Source organism: Amyelois transitella, chromosome 26 (genome assembly GCF_032362555.1).
Source record: "Amyelois transitella isolate CPQ chromosome 26, ilAmyTran1.1, whole genome shotgun sequence".
Lineage (NCBI taxonomy): Eukaryota > Metazoa > Arthropoda > Insecta > Lepidoptera > Pyralidae > Amyelois > Amyelois transitella.
The window spans coordinates 1,807,047-1,825,612 of NC_083529.1; the positions used below are offsets into that span (position 1 = coordinate 1,807,047).

The 18,566-nt window shown below is 34.3% G+C and overlaps 1 protein-coding gene across 1 annotated transcript in view; it reads left to right on the top strand.

The window, feature by feature from the left end:
- Positions 1-700: 700 nt before the first annotated feature.
- LOC106138490 (retinal homeobox protein Rx1-like) overlaps positions 701-18,566 on the top strand; it is a 43,461-nt gene continuing 25,595 nt past the window's right edge. The window contains exons 1-2 of the mRNA XM_013339649.1: positions 701-1,103; positions 12,942-13,201. Coding sequence (XP_013195103.1) covers positions 701-1,103; positions 12,942-13,201 — 663 coding nt within the window. The remainder of the gene's footprint in view (positions 1,104-12,941; positions 13,202-18,566) is intronic.

Genomic DNA, 18,566 nt, shown 5'->3' on the forward strand with positions numbered 1-18,566 from the left:
GTTAACCGATTTGGTTAAATTTGTGTGTTAACAGGCAGATGTCCGGTGATTTTCTATCTCTCTTACTCGCGTGCAATGAAACAAAGAAGCAACGAGTCTGATTGGCTGTGTATTGATTAGGTTGATTAATTCCAATTGGGTTCATTAGCATCGGCGTAATTAAGAATTTCGTTTACCTAGCGCACATCTGCGTTCTTAGTTAATTAACATTCGTTGCAATCTTTGTTTTAATTCTTCATTTAATTTGAAGTGGATTTAAATAACAATATTTAATATAATTAATATCTTTACAGCTTCTAACAAAACAACAGTTTAAGTTTGAAAGAAAATTATCTCGACGACACGACAGTTCAGTGGGAAGCACAACAAAACATTGATAATCTTCCTAAACACCAAGTCGCAACTTTCTTAACAAGTCATAAACTCCTTTAACCCTCAAATACATCACTAACAAACTGCCAGAGACGCTCTAACACCCGGCACAATCGGCCCAATCAAATCGAAAAAAACTATTCAACCTCTCAAAGGCCCGGGGGAAAATGCTAATATGCCGCTTCTTGCTTCTTACCAAACAAAATCACTTCGCGACCCCAAATTTCGCACTTTCAATGGGCAATTTCGCTCGGCCCCCCACCAGCTAAGCCCCGCCTTAGTTGTCCCCGTACTAGCCCCGTCAGTGACGCGCGCGCCCTCAGCCGGAATGGACGTCCCTGAAGACCGGTTCTTCGGCAACCGAACGCCAGAGCGTTCCGAAACAAACTCGCCAAGATCGCAAATGAGTAGTCCTAATTCAACATCATCAATAAATGTCACAGACCAATCAATATCTTTATCGCAGCATCAGCAAAATTTAGAGACATTGAATCGGATGGGCATGTTTTTTCACGCTCAGCAAATGCATTTGAATCAGAGTTTTGACGCGGTTAAATCTAGATTAGCGTTTACACAAGTGCCTAGTGTTAGTCAGGGGCCCAGACACACGATTGACGCTATTTTGGGGCTGAACGGTGGGAGACCGGTAAGAGTGCAGAGTGAGTTTGAGCAGAGGACGGAGAGGGAGTGCGAGCCGGTGCCTGTCTCGCCCGGGGCCGTCGAAAGTGCTGGTAAGTTGGCGTTAAAAGAATTGTGCATTACACACTTGAGATTTATGACGAAATATTTTTACAAATTATAATGTTTATTTGGTACTTAGCCATTTGTAACTAATAGGTATTATTCGGCCAAGTTTAAAAAATATAAATATTTATAAACAATATTTAATTTATTTTAAGGACAAAAATGGTTATGGCATTATAGGGTTAATAAATAAATAATGAGAATTTTTGAAGCAAATCGCCCGCATCTTCATTTTGTTAAGCTCATGCATTTAAAAAAATCTTTTATTATTTACTGATAAAGTATGTAAATTAATTAAGTAGAAATAACATTCAAAATTTCACATTAATTAATAAAATTTAGTACTGATGGTTTGTTTAAAAATATAGTAATGCTGGTATCTAAGTATAATAACATTCGTTAACATTTTATAGTATTTTCAAATGATTAAATTAATGCTGTTTAACAGCCTTTGAAATTATTAAATAATACCTAAGTTTAATAAACAGAAGTAAAAAATAACAACATGAATGCATATTTTAATTATATGCATACCTACTTACTAAATAGTTCTAAAAATAACAATAAAATATATAATAAATCAATACTTATGTAAAAAATTGCCTATCCCTCCGGGAAAAAGGCGTGATTTTATGTATGTAAATATTTAACAGTGAAACCGACGGCTTATTTTTGGTTGGTATTTATGTAATATAAAGTTTGATTTAAAGAGATTGCTTAGCGATAAGTCCGCCTTTGCTCAACATATTCATAATGTATGTTTCTACTACATACGTATTTTTTTTATGGAGAATAAAGATAATTGTATTGTATTGTATGTAGAAATAAGTTTTGACACAAAACAAATATAATGAAATAGGTATAAATAATAAGATAAGCATCATAATTCTTATCGTTACGAGTATCCTAACCGTTTTGGAAGCTACGGTAGGCTATACGCATAACATTAAGAAGTGTACCGACCTAAGTTATAACTGAAAAGCAGCGTATTGCTCTATAGCAATAAATTCGTTGAGTTGTGACCTTTTTGTATTGCTGCAACTCACACCTTTATTAATTTGTATTTCATTTGAAATTATAAATTGTTTGTAGCAAATTAAATAAATGAATTATATATCTAAGTGGCTTTCTACTTATTAATAAAATAAAGAATAAAATATAATTAAGGTCATGACATTTCAATATAGGATACAAAGTATCACTTATTAACGTCCATCCATCCACCCATATAATCACGTCTGTATCCCTTGCAGGGTAGACAGAGCCAGCAGTCTTTAAAGTTTAACGACAATAAATATTAAAATTGTTATTAAGTGTTATTAACGCTAAACATTACAATTACAGTTAAGAAGAAATAGTGAAACAAATCAATTAACTAAGTATAGTTATACTGCAGCATTTTATTAATGTAGACCTAAAATATAATCCGTGAACAAATCACCATTGATATGACTTTTAAATAATGCAAAAGTTAATTTATTAGTTTGTTTGTTTCGTCTTTACGCGTTATTTACTGAATCAATTGTCATGAAATTTTGCTTTTATGTAATTAAGGAAAAGTACATAGGGCACTTTTCATCCCGGAAAAAACTTATGTTCCTGGGGGATTTGCGAAAAGCCTGGTAGGTGGCATTTAATTCTTGCGCGTGAAGGTGGCGTTAAATTAGCGCGAGTGGGTGGCGATAAAAATCGCGCGCGTGAAGCTGCAGGTAATAGCTAATTAAATATGAATCGAATGGCTGTTTAATTATTATTGTAAAAAAATTCTTAACAAAATGCTTAGGAATAACAGGGTAATACAATATCTACTTCAACAACTAGATATTAAAATGTCAAAATAAATACATACATAAATATATCCCTTGTGGGCTAGACAGTGCCAATAGTCTTCAAAAGACTGATAGGGCACGTTCATCTCAATAAATGTAAACGTTTAAATTGCTATAGCTAATAAAAAATAAATTAATTCAAAAACCATCATTATATACCTACATTTAGCTACATTGTTCTAAAAACAATAGCCTCATACAGTACAAAAATAAATATCATTTAATTTGTAAGTTACAGATATATAAATATATATTTTCATTGTAATTTTATATTGTATGTAAAAGAAAAAGGTTAAATATTTTTACTAATAATATAAATGCGAAAATTTGTGCGAAAAGGACGTGTGGTGTGTATATTCGTTACTCCTTCACGCCAAATATATTAATGAAATTTCGTACACGGTTAAAACCTGGAATAACATAAACACTTTATATCCCGAAATTCCCACTGGAGTAAAGCCCCGAGGCACAGCTAGTAAAGAAATAACTATGCCTGTTGCGGGTCGAGGTGACAGTATAACCCTGACTAGGTACCTGCCTCCCCTAGCCTCCCCTTCACATATAGGGAGTCCCGAATTCCGCTCCAGTAGAAGTCCGCCCCCCCCCGCTGGTATATGACGTCAACGGCTGCGGACGCGGCAGTGAGGCCAACAAAGAATCCTCGGATGGTAGGTTGTGTAGAAATGGGGTCATCAACCTCTTCCAAAAGCCTATGTCTAATTTCACTTGATTGTTAATAAAACTACTATACGTGGGGTCATTGACCTTACTCACTGAGTGTCTATTCACTATATGATCACTAAATATTGAGTCTCTCTCTCTAATTAAAGTCTATGTCACTTAATAAAGTCTGAATTACTCACGGTTTAAGGGTTCAGTCACTGAAATCCAATAGCACTATCACTAATTGGAATACCTACTCACTATGTTCAAGTCTTATTGGAAACCACTAAACTAATTGAAGAATTAAAAAACGAAAACAATACACACAATTTGTCCGTCCACTAACCACGCACAACACCTTATACTAATTTCCTAACACTATTAAACTATTACACTAAGAGGTATTATTCCGACTTAATTTCTTGAAGACTTTTTCTTTCTTGCAGACTTTTTCTTCCTTGAGGACTTTTTCTTTCTTGAGGTCTTCTTTTTCTTGATTTTTCACTTTAAACTGGAACAATTGCACTACGACGCCCTCTGCCGCCGATTTTACTATTGTAAGTCGGAGTAATACCTTAACGCGAACCTCAAATTTCGTGACGATTTCTGGTGTTGTGCATAGCTTCGCTTAGGTGATATTTATTTACTTTTCTCAATTTCACATGATAAAAACATAACAATTTCCATTTTCCAAATAAAGTAACAAAAATTCTCATCATATAAAATAATTTACAAATATCACAATTTCTTTCTCAAAGAGATTTTCACAAAAGTTTGTCTTCAACCTATGCTTTCATCAAAATTTCTTGTCAACTTTTAAATATTTCTCGAATATACAATATAAGATTCTAATAAATTCTAAGTTATACAAAAATACACATATCATACTTTCTTATTACAATACTTTCGTTTCTATAAACAATAAACTTTTCGAGAAATTTACTTACATTTGTTGACATCAAAAAACATAATCCAATTATTGACCTTGTGTCCTTGACTTTTATAAAAATAGCGTTATCACTTATCTATGACGGTCTGCGTTATCGTTTATCAATAAGGTTTCATAAATAATAATAACAATATCTAAAATATGCCTCTAAAGTGCTCATTCGCTTTCTAGTGTACTATCTAATGCAATTGACCGTCGTGGTGGGGGTATTGTTTGATCTCGCTTCTTTTGTTCTATACAATACAATACTTAATGAGTGTGCTACAATATGACAATGTTTTACGAGTGTGCGCTATGTTAAATTTAATGTGTCGCTAACAATGCCTGACTATTTAGTACGCCGCCGACGGAAGGCGGGCGCACTGGGCGGGCCTCGTAGCACTCGCCTACGCCGTAGGCCGCTACGCCTATTCGTAGCGGCATGGTGCTACACATTTTGTTTTCTTTGTTAAAATAACGTTATTTATTTCTTTGTAAATTTAATTATTATTTTTAAAAGGTAGTTGTAAATTTAATTATTGCACTAAAATAATGTATAAATCTCTGCCAGTCGAAATTGTATACCAAGCCAAGACGGAACAATACAAATGTAGAATGTTGCGACTTCCTTTATATATAAATTTTGAATAAGCATTTTTTTGAACTAGTCTTTTTCCCGCGACTTCTGTCGAGTTAAATCCTGTGAAAAGCCGAAAGCGGAACAGCTTGGAAACAGCTCGTTAGCTAATCCGTCAAAGCGTTTCAGGACGGACACGACCTAATAAAGAACACGATGAAAAAGAAGAATAAAATTTTATAAAAATTGATTAAGCAGGCGTTAAAGACAGAGTCTTGTATTAAATACCTAACATTATTTTAAAAAGTAATAGACATGGATTCTATCCATTTTAATAGTTTAAATAAAATTAGTTTCTAAGTTTAACCAACTATTAAACAGCTGGGTACATTACATACATTCAAAAGAATTACATACTATGTACTGTGTATGTTAAGACTCATATAGAGTGACAAGTTATTCGCCAGGGTCTAATAAAGGAAAAACAAATTTAACCTCCTTTTTAAATAAATAAACAACACGAACCAACGACCCACATTAAGCTCAAATGTTGCGTGTTAAAAGTGCGTCGGCGGTCGAACGGTTAAGGTGTCCGAATATAAAAGAATGATGTTAAGAGTTCCACAGGTTCAACTCCTGTACTGGTTCCTGTTTACGTTATCGATTTAATTCCTAATCGATACTCTTATAGTGAGGGTAAACATTGCGTGAAAACCTGCACATTCAGGCAACTGGATGTGCAACCATATTCCAAAACGGGTTAGGTTACAAAGGTTTCGGAGATCAGATGGGAGTAGCTTTCTATGAAAACCTATTCTTATTTTCCTTTGTCTTAGCCCATTATCTTATTTATCAACTATCCCTTACGTCACTCTCCGCCGCTTTGCATTCTATATCATCTATATTATATAGACAGACAACATACATACATACATACATAAAACCACGCCTCTTTCCCGGAGGGGTAGGCAGAGACTACCTCTTTCCACTTGCCACGATCTCTGCACACTTCCTTTGCTTCATGCACATTCATAACTCTCTTCATGCAACAGACAGACAACAATTACATTTTTTTATATATAGTAGATATATCCTAAACTACAAGTTATGAACACCGGATACGGCACGTCAGTAACTTTCTACTCGGTCGGGAAACGGACTAATAATTGAATCAATCATTTTATTTTGATTCAAATAGATGAGTAACACTAGTAATGATTGTTGAGTAGTTTATTTATAGTTAATGGTGTGGGGATTTTAAAAGAAATTACGCTTAAAAAACGATTTTTAAAGTTAACAAACATATCTGGAATATAAATCCCAGAGGGGTAGGCTATGACTACATCATACCGCTGAAATGATTCCTGCATACTTTTATACCAAAATTTAATAACAAAAGTAATGATTTTTTTTTCAGTTTTTTACTTATTCAGTTTTACTAACCCATTTACCATCTGTTATAAAGATTTCATCTTACTTACAAAATTTCTTGGTAAAATCAAGTTATCGACCAGAAATTGTCAAAAATGTGCATTTCCACTTAACGTTAGTCCTGATCGTGGATTTTTGGAGAGAAATCTGAAGTCATCTTGTGACCAAGATCCTGATTGTTTGTGATATCTTTATTGCATAGAAATTTACACAGTAACAAGAAAATAGTAAGTACATAGTTATAAAAGAAACAAATCACTTGCAATGGCCGACTTATCCCATGAAGGGATCTCTTCCAGTCAACCGGACAATCATAGTGAGTCAGTCATAGTTCCTGATTGTGTGGGTTAGGTTTTACACGAAGGGACTCACGTCTGACCTCCGAAACATTTTAAGGGGGGGAACCTAACACGTAAGTATTGGATCATGGTTATACACTAACCTGAATATGCAGTTTTCCTCCTTTCCTTTTTATCCACGTGCTTTTGAAGGCCTCTATGGCGGAGCGGTAATGCGCTTGTCTGCGACACAGCAGGTCTTGGGGTCGCATCCCGCATGCATGCATGATGCATGATGAGAAACGAACTTTTTCAGATTGACCTGGGTCTTGGATCTATATTAGTAGTTATAACAAAATATAATATCGTTGGGTTGTTATCTCGTAACACAAGTCTCGCACTCACTTCGAGTCTACCTGAATCTGTGTAATTTGCACCGTACATATTTATATATTATTTACCATGTAACTATAGTCTCTTCAACTGTTACAACAAGATTATTAGGTAGAATACTTTAGCATAAAATAACTTGACCACGATTGGGTAAGTCATGTATTGCCGTTTGACATTTGTATGGGAATATAAAAGTACATTATTGTACATACTTATATATCAAAGACGACAGAACATTTTGAGGGAGAGCATGGTTATCAACACATCTTTAAAAATATGATATTTACAAATAATTACACAGACCTTTACCAAGTTATGTACTAGAAACAAGTTATAAGTAACATCATGACACTATCTTAACATCAGGAAGCTAATGGACTGACCAAGCAGTGAAACTACAGGATGGTCTTAATTTACAATGCTTTTTTTATTGCTTTAGCGATAAGTCCGCCTTTGTACCATCTATATCTGCTTTGTTTTGTTTTGTATGTTTTACTCTTATGGTGCAATAAAGAGTTTTATCTATCTATCTACAAAGCTGGAAAGAGAACTTTCAATATCGTTGCTTTGACATAATAGGACTGTTTCAAATTAATACTTTTAACGTCGATTTTTTATTTTTACATTAATTTTATGAAAAACAGCTTTCATAGAAAAGTCGTTGTCGTTTCCACTGATATTTTTTTTTGTGGATAACAATAGTTGGTTGTTACTCCTGAAGATGACTCATCTCATCTTATGATTGTTATGACTCTTATAATCATAAAAACTTTTTTTACAAAATGCAGCACACGAATACTTAGATAAAACAGATTTAAATTTTGTGTGTCTTTTTCTGTATTAACATGGCTATATACTTATCACGTGTTTGTTGCAAATGAACAAATAAAACACTTACTAAATCTAATAATAAAAAATATACTTCGAATTCGTGACGGCGTTTTGAAATCAACCTGTAGTGCTCCTCAATCAGTAGCCACGCCGTCTCAATCTAGATTAATATCATTAATGCGTTTTACAAAATGCATTTATTTATTTGTAATATAGAGTAACGCGTCTTCTTATTTCAATTATCTGATGACATATGTATGTAATTAAAGCTATTGCTTCGGTAAAATGATTTTATTGAGCTTCTGTAACATTGATGCAACTGTTCCAATTGTGATAAGATGGATTTCGGTTACGTGAATCATATTGTTGTTTTATTAATTTTCATAAATGTTTTTAAGCAATCTCTGATAATATAAAGACAAAGACAGATTAATTATTTGCAGAAAAAATATTAAATTTGTGTGACATGTATTGAGTATCTAAGCGACATTATGCATGCAGATGACCTTAAATTTCGTAGAATTGTGTTGTGAAGTTCAGAGAAATTTAATACATACTAATATTATAAAAAGAAATTAAGTATTTGTTTGTAACAAATAAACTCAAAGTCTAAAAGCAGAAGAGTACATTCCCACGTAAGAGAAAAAAAGACCTGTGCAAAAGCTTGCTAGTTTATATTTTCTTTCCAATTTTCTTATCCAATTAGAAGAAATAATTATAAAGTCACGCTCATAAACTGTGTTTAACCCAAAAATGAGGCCGACAAACAACAAAATCTGATAAACAAATAAAAAACGAGGTCGCCCCGAGGTCATTTTAATTTGTGTGAAATTAATAATTAGCTAATCGAGTTACGTTATCGGATCGAAGCTACGTGTTACATGGAACCGTACCTTAATAAGAACTACTAGTAGGTACAATTTACAACGATTTATAAAAAGCTTGTTTAAATTTGTAAAGATATTTTTTGTTTTGTAATGTAAAAATAAGAAGTCTTAAGCATAGAAGTTGGAATAATTTTAGATAATAGAAATTTCTTATTCTACTTCCATCTTTTTATGTTTATAATATAAATTGTTGAAAAAATTTTTAAGGATGAAAGGTGATTTATTAAGAAACAAAAATCGGTAAATAGAAGATCGATAGATTGTGTGTGCCTGTTTGAGTTGAAATGAAAACCATAACATATAACTAATAAGAAAAATCTGGTCTTCCATTAAAAAAATCAGACAAGTGCGAGTTGAAAGATTTTTACAATTTCTATGATCTTTGCATAGGTACTTACTTCTTTCGTTTAATTCATTCCGACATTCTCTTCCCTTCTCGTCTCTTCGTGCAATGCACGTCCGTTTAGACACTACTAATTTGTCATTTTGTTGCAAGTTTTTATTAAATCTAAAGTACTTAGTCGTTTGCCGTGAACCTGACCTCATAAATGGTTTTATTTTTACGAAATTGAGAATATCTCAGAAACGATTTTATTGCCCCATGAACTTAAAATTCTATTGACATTTCTTACATATATTGTAAATTTCATCAAAATCAGATAAGCGTTTCGAAAGTTATCGCGTTACAAACATACATACATACCTACATTCAAAAATCGTATTTTTCTACCCGGCAACAAAAATACATATGACGCTACATGCTACATTAACTCACTGTAACCAGCAATTGAAACATTTTTACCTCAAACAAACTGTGAAATTGGAAATAATCGGAAACTTCATTACTAGTCGACTCGATTTGTGCGGCTTACAATCGATTGCGCTATTACGCGAGTATTCGATTATGCCCGCCGTTGACCGCACTTTAATCTGCATGATCGATTTGGGGCTTGCTCTATTCGAAAGCATAATCGATTTGGTTGGAGTTATTTCCGAAGTCAGCACATGTTTGTGTTATGTGTTCAAACTGTGTAACTATTTAATTGTATACTTACCTAAGTATATAAAGTACTTAGAAATATATTTGTTAAAACAAACAATACGTAGCGGCCTAATAAGAAAACTGGCTACTTAAATTGGAATTATATAATAAAAAAGAAATCATGTTTCGATACAAAAATTAACAATGTAACACTTTCTTCTCATTGAAATTAATTCACAAACTCGATTAATGTTTTACAAAGAAATTACGATTAATATTCAAGTTATTAAACTGTCAAAATGTACGCATTAAATGATTCGTCGGCGTCGATAAAAACAAAATCGACTTAATCACAACCAATTAATAAATTGAAATCCGTTCAGAATGCCCGCCAAAAAACTTGAACGGCCATCTTGAAATTCATTAAACCCGCGAAGCTAACGCAACAAATCTGACACATGATTAGGGTTACCAGTGAAAAAAAAAAGACAAGCCATTATAGACGATAATGCTGAATGTTGCCAGATTATCGATAATTATAACAAAAAAAACTACCGATCGTATCGCGATAAGTGTAAGCGTCTTAATGCGTTCCTCATAATATTTTTATTTGTTTTGTATGCCCGCTTGTAATCTGTATCAGGAATCTTAATGCTTTCTCTTTCTTTTTATTAGCAGATGTGTAGGTGAGAGTGAGACATGGATGGTTATTAGTTATGTTTTGACTTTTGAACACTCAATCTGTGACACGGCTTGTACAATGAAGGGACGTTTTGTCACGTCATATCGATTTTTGATTTCTTAATCGGTGTTACGAGTGACATTTACATTTTTATTATAAAGCTTCGTTTTTGTTTATCTAATATCTCTGCTGTTCTCTCTATTTGATGAGCCACTAGTTTAAAGGCATTCTATCAGATCAATTTCTTTTTTATTACTGACTAACTTAATTTACCACTAAGTATAGTGTCACTGTCGAATTAAACAACCTTCTCTTTTTGAAGTCGGCAAAAAATAATAAGAACGTTTTTTTTTTATGAAAGCATTATAAAGTACTTACCTAATCCTAATCATTTTTATTAGAAAAAGGCGTAAACGCGAATACCGCGGTTATTCATGCAAAGTTAGTCCATTCTAGATCCTTCACTTTTGCTAAATACCATTATCTTGAATTTCAGACTCTTATCCTGCATTAACTGTTTGAGAGTTCCCATATTAATGTTTATCCTAGATTTACCAATGTCATCTCGTTAAATCTACTTAAAATTATCAAAAATTACAGAATACAACCCCAGTTCTATTTATAAAAACGTATTGATTAAAATTTAAGGGCTTATGCTGAAACTTCACGCGATTTACTTAGCGGGGTGAAACCGTTCCGACGCCATTAATCAAAAGTAAATGATACACTCTCACAGTACTCGATCATACGGCGCAGACACAATAATTGCGCGATAATAGCCCGACAATGGTTGTGTTTCCGCAAACGATTTATAATGTAAATTCGTTTACTTACATTGATGCTCTTGTTGGTTGTTAAGAGTCGCCTGCGAAGCTAAATTTCCATACTTTGACTAATTTGTAAGTGTTATAAATTATTTCCATGAAATTGTGCCAAAGTTGAGAAATCATATCATATTACTTAATTAATTGTTCTTTTCTTCTTTAACTTCGTCGTACTAATATTATGCGTAAGTTTGTGAGGATGTCAGTGTGTTTGTTACTTTTTCACGCAAAAAGTACTTACCTACCTATTGAAAAGCTTAGCCTTCCGAGTTTCGACACTTTAGAATTGGACCGCTACATATCTTTCCCATGGACGTAGTAAAAGACCACTAAGGAATAAGCTTCTAAACTTGAGATTACTTTTGTAGGCGATGGGTTAGCAACCTGGCACTATTTGAATCTCAGTTTCATCATTTATCCATACAGCTGAACGTGGCCTTTTAGTTTTCTCAAGCCTATTGGGTCTGACTACCCTGCAAGTATTTTATGTATGTATGACTGTTTGTATGTATATATGACAGGATTTTAACGAAATTTGAAACACGGGTAAAATATGAATTGGATTTACTTGCTTTAGGGAACTTTTTATCAAAAAATTTCCACTAAAGTGCGCATACCCGAGCGCTGCTAGTTCAATAGACATCCTATATCTGTGATACAGTCTACCAGTTTGCTAAATTTGAATATAATTGCATTACACGGCGATGGCTGGCGTTTAGCATAAACAAACAAGCATGTTTGATTTATTGCCCGTTGTCTTGTTGGAGGTAATTGCTGGACATAAATTAGGCAGCCATGTTGAGGTTCCGTATGTAATGCACATTGCACACATTTAGGATTTTTCTTTTACTAGCTGTGTCCGCGACTTCGTCCGCGTGGAATTTTGGACGTCATTGAAGCCCTCAAGGATGAATCCCCGTTTTTTTCACATTTTCCATTATTTCTTCGCTCCTAATAGTTGCAGCGTGATGTTATATAGCCTAAAGCCTTCCTCGATATATGGTTTATTCAACGCAATAAGAACTTTTGAATTCGAACCAGAAGTTCCTGAGATTAGCGCGTTCAAACAAACAAACAAACTTTTCAGCTTTATAATATTAGTATAGACTAGCAAATACCTGCAGCTTGATACGCGCGAATTTAGCGCCACCTTCAAAATAATACAGGTTTTTTGCTCATCTCACGGGAACTATAGTTTTACCCGGGACGTAAGGTACCCGATATCCTTCTCCAGGCTTTAAATTATATATCAGTAGATATCACGTGTAGAGAGATAACAAACAAACAAACTTATTTTCGCATTGTAGTATACAGCAACGTCACTTTCCGCGTTTGTCTTTCTGTATAGGTATGTAGGTATGCTTAGATCTTTAAAACTATAAACAAAACGAATTTTGATGCATATTTTATATTTATTGAAAGAGTGATTCAAGAGGAAGATTTATATGTATGCTAACCGTGCGAAGTCGGGACGGGTCGTTCATTCATTCTTCTTCATGACAATCAAATTTCTTTTTCAGGCGAGGGTTCCTGCAACAGTAACGACGGGTACAGCCAGCGAACTCCCCCTGACGACAAGTCCCCCCCCGGCTCTGACGACGACGCGCCCCGCCCTGGATCCGCGGCGGACAACAAGAAGAAACATAGAAGAAATAGGACGACGTTCACGACGTATCAGCTGCATGAGTTGGAGAGGGCGTTCGAGAAGAGTCACTACCCTGATGTGTATTCGAGAGAAGAGTTGGCGATGAAGGTCAACCTGCCTGAGGTTAGAGTGCAGGTGAGGATTCATAAATTATAAATAGAACAGAATAGATTTATTTTCGAAATCGGATACAAGGGTATCACTTATTGACGTCACGTCACGTAAATCTAATTATAACTACTACCGCTTCCAAAGCGCATGTGTAAAAGAAGCGGAATTTAGCTAAATTTTGTTAGTTACATACTTATTATCACGTCTGTATCCCTTGTGTGGTAGACAGAGCCAACAGTCTGATAGGCCACGTTCAGCTGTTTGGCTTAGTGATAGAAATATTGTTAGTTAATAGCTTTTTATCAGAAAGTGTTACTTAATTTTGTAAGTTAAAACTATAATTAAGGTACGAGTACCTACTTACATAAGAGAACAATTTTCTTTTTGAAAATATTTATGTGAACAGCAGTTTTTTTTATCAGAAATTTTTGCGTGCATGAGTAGCAAAATATTAAATTATGTTACTTTTTGTGTTCCACGTGTTTTACCGCTTTACACGGTAACCGAGTCAGATTATCCAAATCATTTCTTAATACCCACCCATATTCAAACTTTTCCAAACTATACCACTAACCAAACACATCCTTTTGACATATTTCAATATCGCAAAATGAAATTAAACAAAATTTCGACGCTAAGTGAAATGAGAACATTTGGTAAACAGCAAAGGGCCCTTTTGAAAAGGGTGAAGGGGCAATAATGAACCAAAAGGGCTTATGCCACTCAATCCCCTTTAGCTTTAAGAGAAAAACATATGTCACTAACGACCATTATAAAAAGACCTGTGTTCCTTGAACAAAGCTGTAGGGAAAACGTAATGTTACGGGTCTTTCTAAATTTGCCGTTACGTAATTGCTTTCTTATTGAGCCGCAAAAATGTGCGGTTAAATGAAAATAGTGCTTATGCAATTGGCATAGAGTCTTTGTTGTGGCATTTCGTGGTCGTTAATTGATATTGCTTTATCAGACAGCTGTGAAAGGGTCTTGAAGTACTAATAGACCTCAAGACTTGCTAGGTAAACGTTTGATACAAACTATTGCTCAAGTCGGGGTATCTTCGTGAGAATATTTTGCAAAAAGACAACTTAATCGTATTGGAAAAGGAATCAAATTCTATTGCTAAGTGATTCAAAATAGGGTCACTTATTTCTTTTTCTCTGGAACCCTTAGTTCTACTACATTTATGGAAATAACAGTAGTACCTACCTACCTACCTACGTGTGTACGTTTTCTTACAATGTTTAAAAATTCAAATAAAGTAGAGATTGAAATCTGGCGAATTCTCGTTTATGAGACGGATAATTTAACTGTTTTAATTAAGGATGTTATTTATTTATTTACTAATTTATGCACAGAACACATCGAGACTGATAATCATAAGAAAGAAAATTACAAAGGTTCTGCTTAAATAAATAATAAATAATAAATAAATAAATAATTTCTTTATTCACTTCTCACAAGGATATGGGTACATAAGTAGTTCACAATTTCAAGGTTGACATGCTTACTTTACACCTAGTTATTTTTTGTTATAGTTTACGTCTAATTTGATCTTAGCATTAATATTAAAACGACACAAAATTTCAAAAGAGATGTGAGGGCTTCTAACATTTTTTTGTTGAAAGTTAGTTATAATATAGTACGATTCATATCTAGAAATGAATCTTTATTGCATCAAGCAGACAATATAAGGAGAATACTGAGATTTACTTTCAAAATTGGATACAAGGTATCACTTATTCACGTCGCATAACTTAAATCTAATTATATCTACTACCGCGTCCAAAGCGCATGTGTAAAAGAAGCAGCGGAACAAACTACACTGTAGCACTTACACCGAACGTCAATTTACAAATATAGATCTCTTATATCTAACTCGTGGACGAATGCACATTGTCTACATTAAAAAATGTAAAAACTATAAAAATACTATAAAGGGTATGTCACACTTGAAAATCAAATTAACAAGGCCCTTAAAACTACAATGAAACTAATACAAAACTATCGCACTATTAATCTGCAAAACCCGTATTCCGTTAACACTCAAGTTTAAAAAAAAAACTATTAAAGTTACTCTTCCTATCTTAAATCTCATCTGATCGACAAATTAGCCTCTTTGTAAACCAGTCACATATAAACTTAATCTATTGTCACCAAAATGAAAAGAAATCGACCAGTTTAATGTGACCTCTGAATTGTAACAACTATTGGGAAGTGGCGGATCAACCAAATTGTTTATTAAGTTAACGCAGCCAAATCGAGTTGGTGTGTGACGTAGGGTGTTTTGTACAGGGTGAAATGTCTGCTATGTTTGGCTGGGTGACAATGCTGGGAGTCCATTAAGGACAAATAGACAACAATGAGAAAGCGATGGTAATCGAATTCGCTAGGACTCGTTAGGGTGACAATAGTTTGTGAATTGCGTATTTAATTATAAGTTGTATTTTTTAGGTAATAAAGAAATTTTATTACTATTATTGATACATACAATAAAACAGGTACTTTGAATATTACTCCATAAAAACAAAAAGGCGATGAAGGAACACTATTAGAGTTAAATATTTTGTTGTTATCTGTTGATAAAGAAAACTGTCTGTTTGTACTTAGACGCTCATCTCCGAAACTACCGGACGTATTCGAATGAAACTTTTTTGTTGTATAACAAATTAACCTCGAAAAACATATTGGCTAAAAATGATCTTGAAAATTGATGTAGAATCGTAATGTCACGAGTAAACTATAGGAAATATAGAAATGACCCGTTAACAAAAATCGCTCCGTCCACGCCACCGATGTCAAAGACATTAGCTACTCGTATTTTAATTGGTCACATATTTTAGAGGTTCTGTAATATTTCAGTGCGAAGCCTAAGATCCCTCTATGACAGTTGCTTCTCACTGTATTTTCCTTCGTAAACCAGAATGGAAGATTTCGGAATAAAGATACAAAAAGAACAATAAAGCCAAGTTACTGCCGAAGAATAAATCTCTCTTTCGCATTTATAAGAATCCCAATATTGCCGAATATTTGCACACTCTACAAACCAATAGCTTGTCACTTATCTGTTCTACGCTCGACTTGCGGCCAAAATGTGCTAATAAACGTTTTTGTACCAACACGCCCCAGTCTGCAAACCCCTTTATAGCCAACCTTACATCCAACCCGAACTCACCTTTACTACTAAAATTATAAAGTAGACTTTTGCTTGAAGTTTGTAAAGATTTTGACGGTTTACAGTTTTAGTAGATTTTGAACTGTATTTATTTAGTGTAAAGGTTTAGTTTTGCCTGTTAATTGGGGTTTAAGGGTCGTTGAGAGTGAATTACTCGTTTCACGTTTGTTTAGCGACACTTTATTGTGAATTTACAAAGATATTTTGTTGATGTCGCAATGAGTGCCATTATTATTTATTTTTAACGACCAAATTGTTTTGTAAAGTTCATGTTACAAAAACTTACGATGAGGGAAAACATCGTGAAGAAACCAGCACACAACCATGTTAACCGAAAATGAAGTGTAACAACGATCCAATATGGTTTAGGTTTCCCTGCAGAGATACCTTCGTCAGTAGGTAGTCGCTTCGTGAAATATCTTACACTTACACTAAGACTTACTCAATCTAGTATCTTGGTCAAAGGCTTAATCCGGGCTCATCTCCAGTGAGGTAAGAATGCAAAAAGGCGGGAAAATGATGAGTTTTGCAAACAATGAGTCCAGAAGTGGAACAAATTTGGTAACTACGAGTTTTTCTGAAATGTTTCTCTCAGACAGCCTAACTATAATTTTAGAATTTAGCGTATGAAACAAAAAAGTAACACAGATTGCACGTTGTTCGATCTTCTCATATAAATTATGAATTACTTTTGTCAGTGGAGTGTCCAAGCATAAAGTTTCGTTGTAAATGTATGGACTCTTTTGATTTTTGGCATTGTTCGGTTGCTACGGTTTGTTTTTTTTTGTTACTAGTTGGTAAGATGGAGAAATAAAATTTTCTTTTTTAGTTCGCCTAGGACACGGCATTTTTACTTAATTGGACCCTTATTGAACATGGTCCTTCGAGCCGGATTGCGGCCTAGTTCCGCAAGCGACATACGGAAACATCTAATGGCGGATATTTCACTATTGATTCATAGCATGAACCCAATGTGTTTTATATTATACTTATTACGAAACTTAATGCTTGGACATGGAGCGTCCTTTATTTAGTTAGGTATTTTCTTCTATTCAGTAAACTATTCGTTATTATAAAATTATAATTTAATAACCTCCTATCTCAATACTGACAAATACCTCACCACACTCAGAAACATACCCCTTCAAAACATATACCATTTACAAACGTCATTACTCCATAAAGACCCTAATGCACGATCCAAAAAAAAGCAAACGACATTACGGGGTCTGAAGGAACCAAATGATGTGATCGCAATAAACACAATTTCCCGGGGCAAATTGTACACAGCCGGGGGCTCTCACGAGTCTTATGACGCCTCGGATGCAGGAAGAATTTGTTTTATTACTATTTATCTCTGCCGTGTGGTTCCCAGCATCAATACAAAAAAGAATAGGACCACTCCATCTATTTCCCATAGATGTCGTAAAAGGCGACTAAGGGATAGGCTTACAAACTTGGGATTCTTTATTTAGGCGAAGGGCTAGCAACCTGTCACTATTTGAATCTCAATTCTATCATTGAGCCAAATAGCTGAACGTGGCCTATCAGTTTTTTCAAGACTGCTGGCTCTGTCTACCCCACAAGGGATATAGACGTGGCCAAGACGAATAGTACCTTGATCAAATCGGGTCAGAGGTGTGTGTCGAGAGTAATCTAAATCAAGATGAAGGGAGTAATTAATGTAAAAGAAGCGAAGTACTATGCACGATTAGTGGCAACTGGAAGGGTGCAGTAACTGCCTAGCCCTCCGAAAAAGAGGCGTGATATTTTGTATGTGTCTGAATTGAAGCATAATAATTTAAACGTTATAACGTAAATAAAGTTTTTGTGATAACTTCCTAAACTACTTCGTTGTTTTTGTTTTAATGTCTTGTTGTTTGAGTTCTTGTTCTGTTAATGACTCATTTTACATGATCATGCTGTGTACCTATACTAAATTTGGACATTTTACTTGTTTAAATTATTCCTAAGGATAGTCATGGAATTTTGTAATCTGTCTCTATGGGACCTTAATAAATAAATAAATATATAAATAAACGTAAAAATATGGTTCCCGGCACCAATAAGAAAAATACTGATACCACTCCATCTCATTTCCATGGATGTCGTAAAAAGCGACTAAGGGATAGTCTAATAAACTTGCGATTCTTGTTTTAGGCGATGGGCTAGCAACCTGTCACTATTTGAATCTCAATTCTATCATTAAGCCAAACA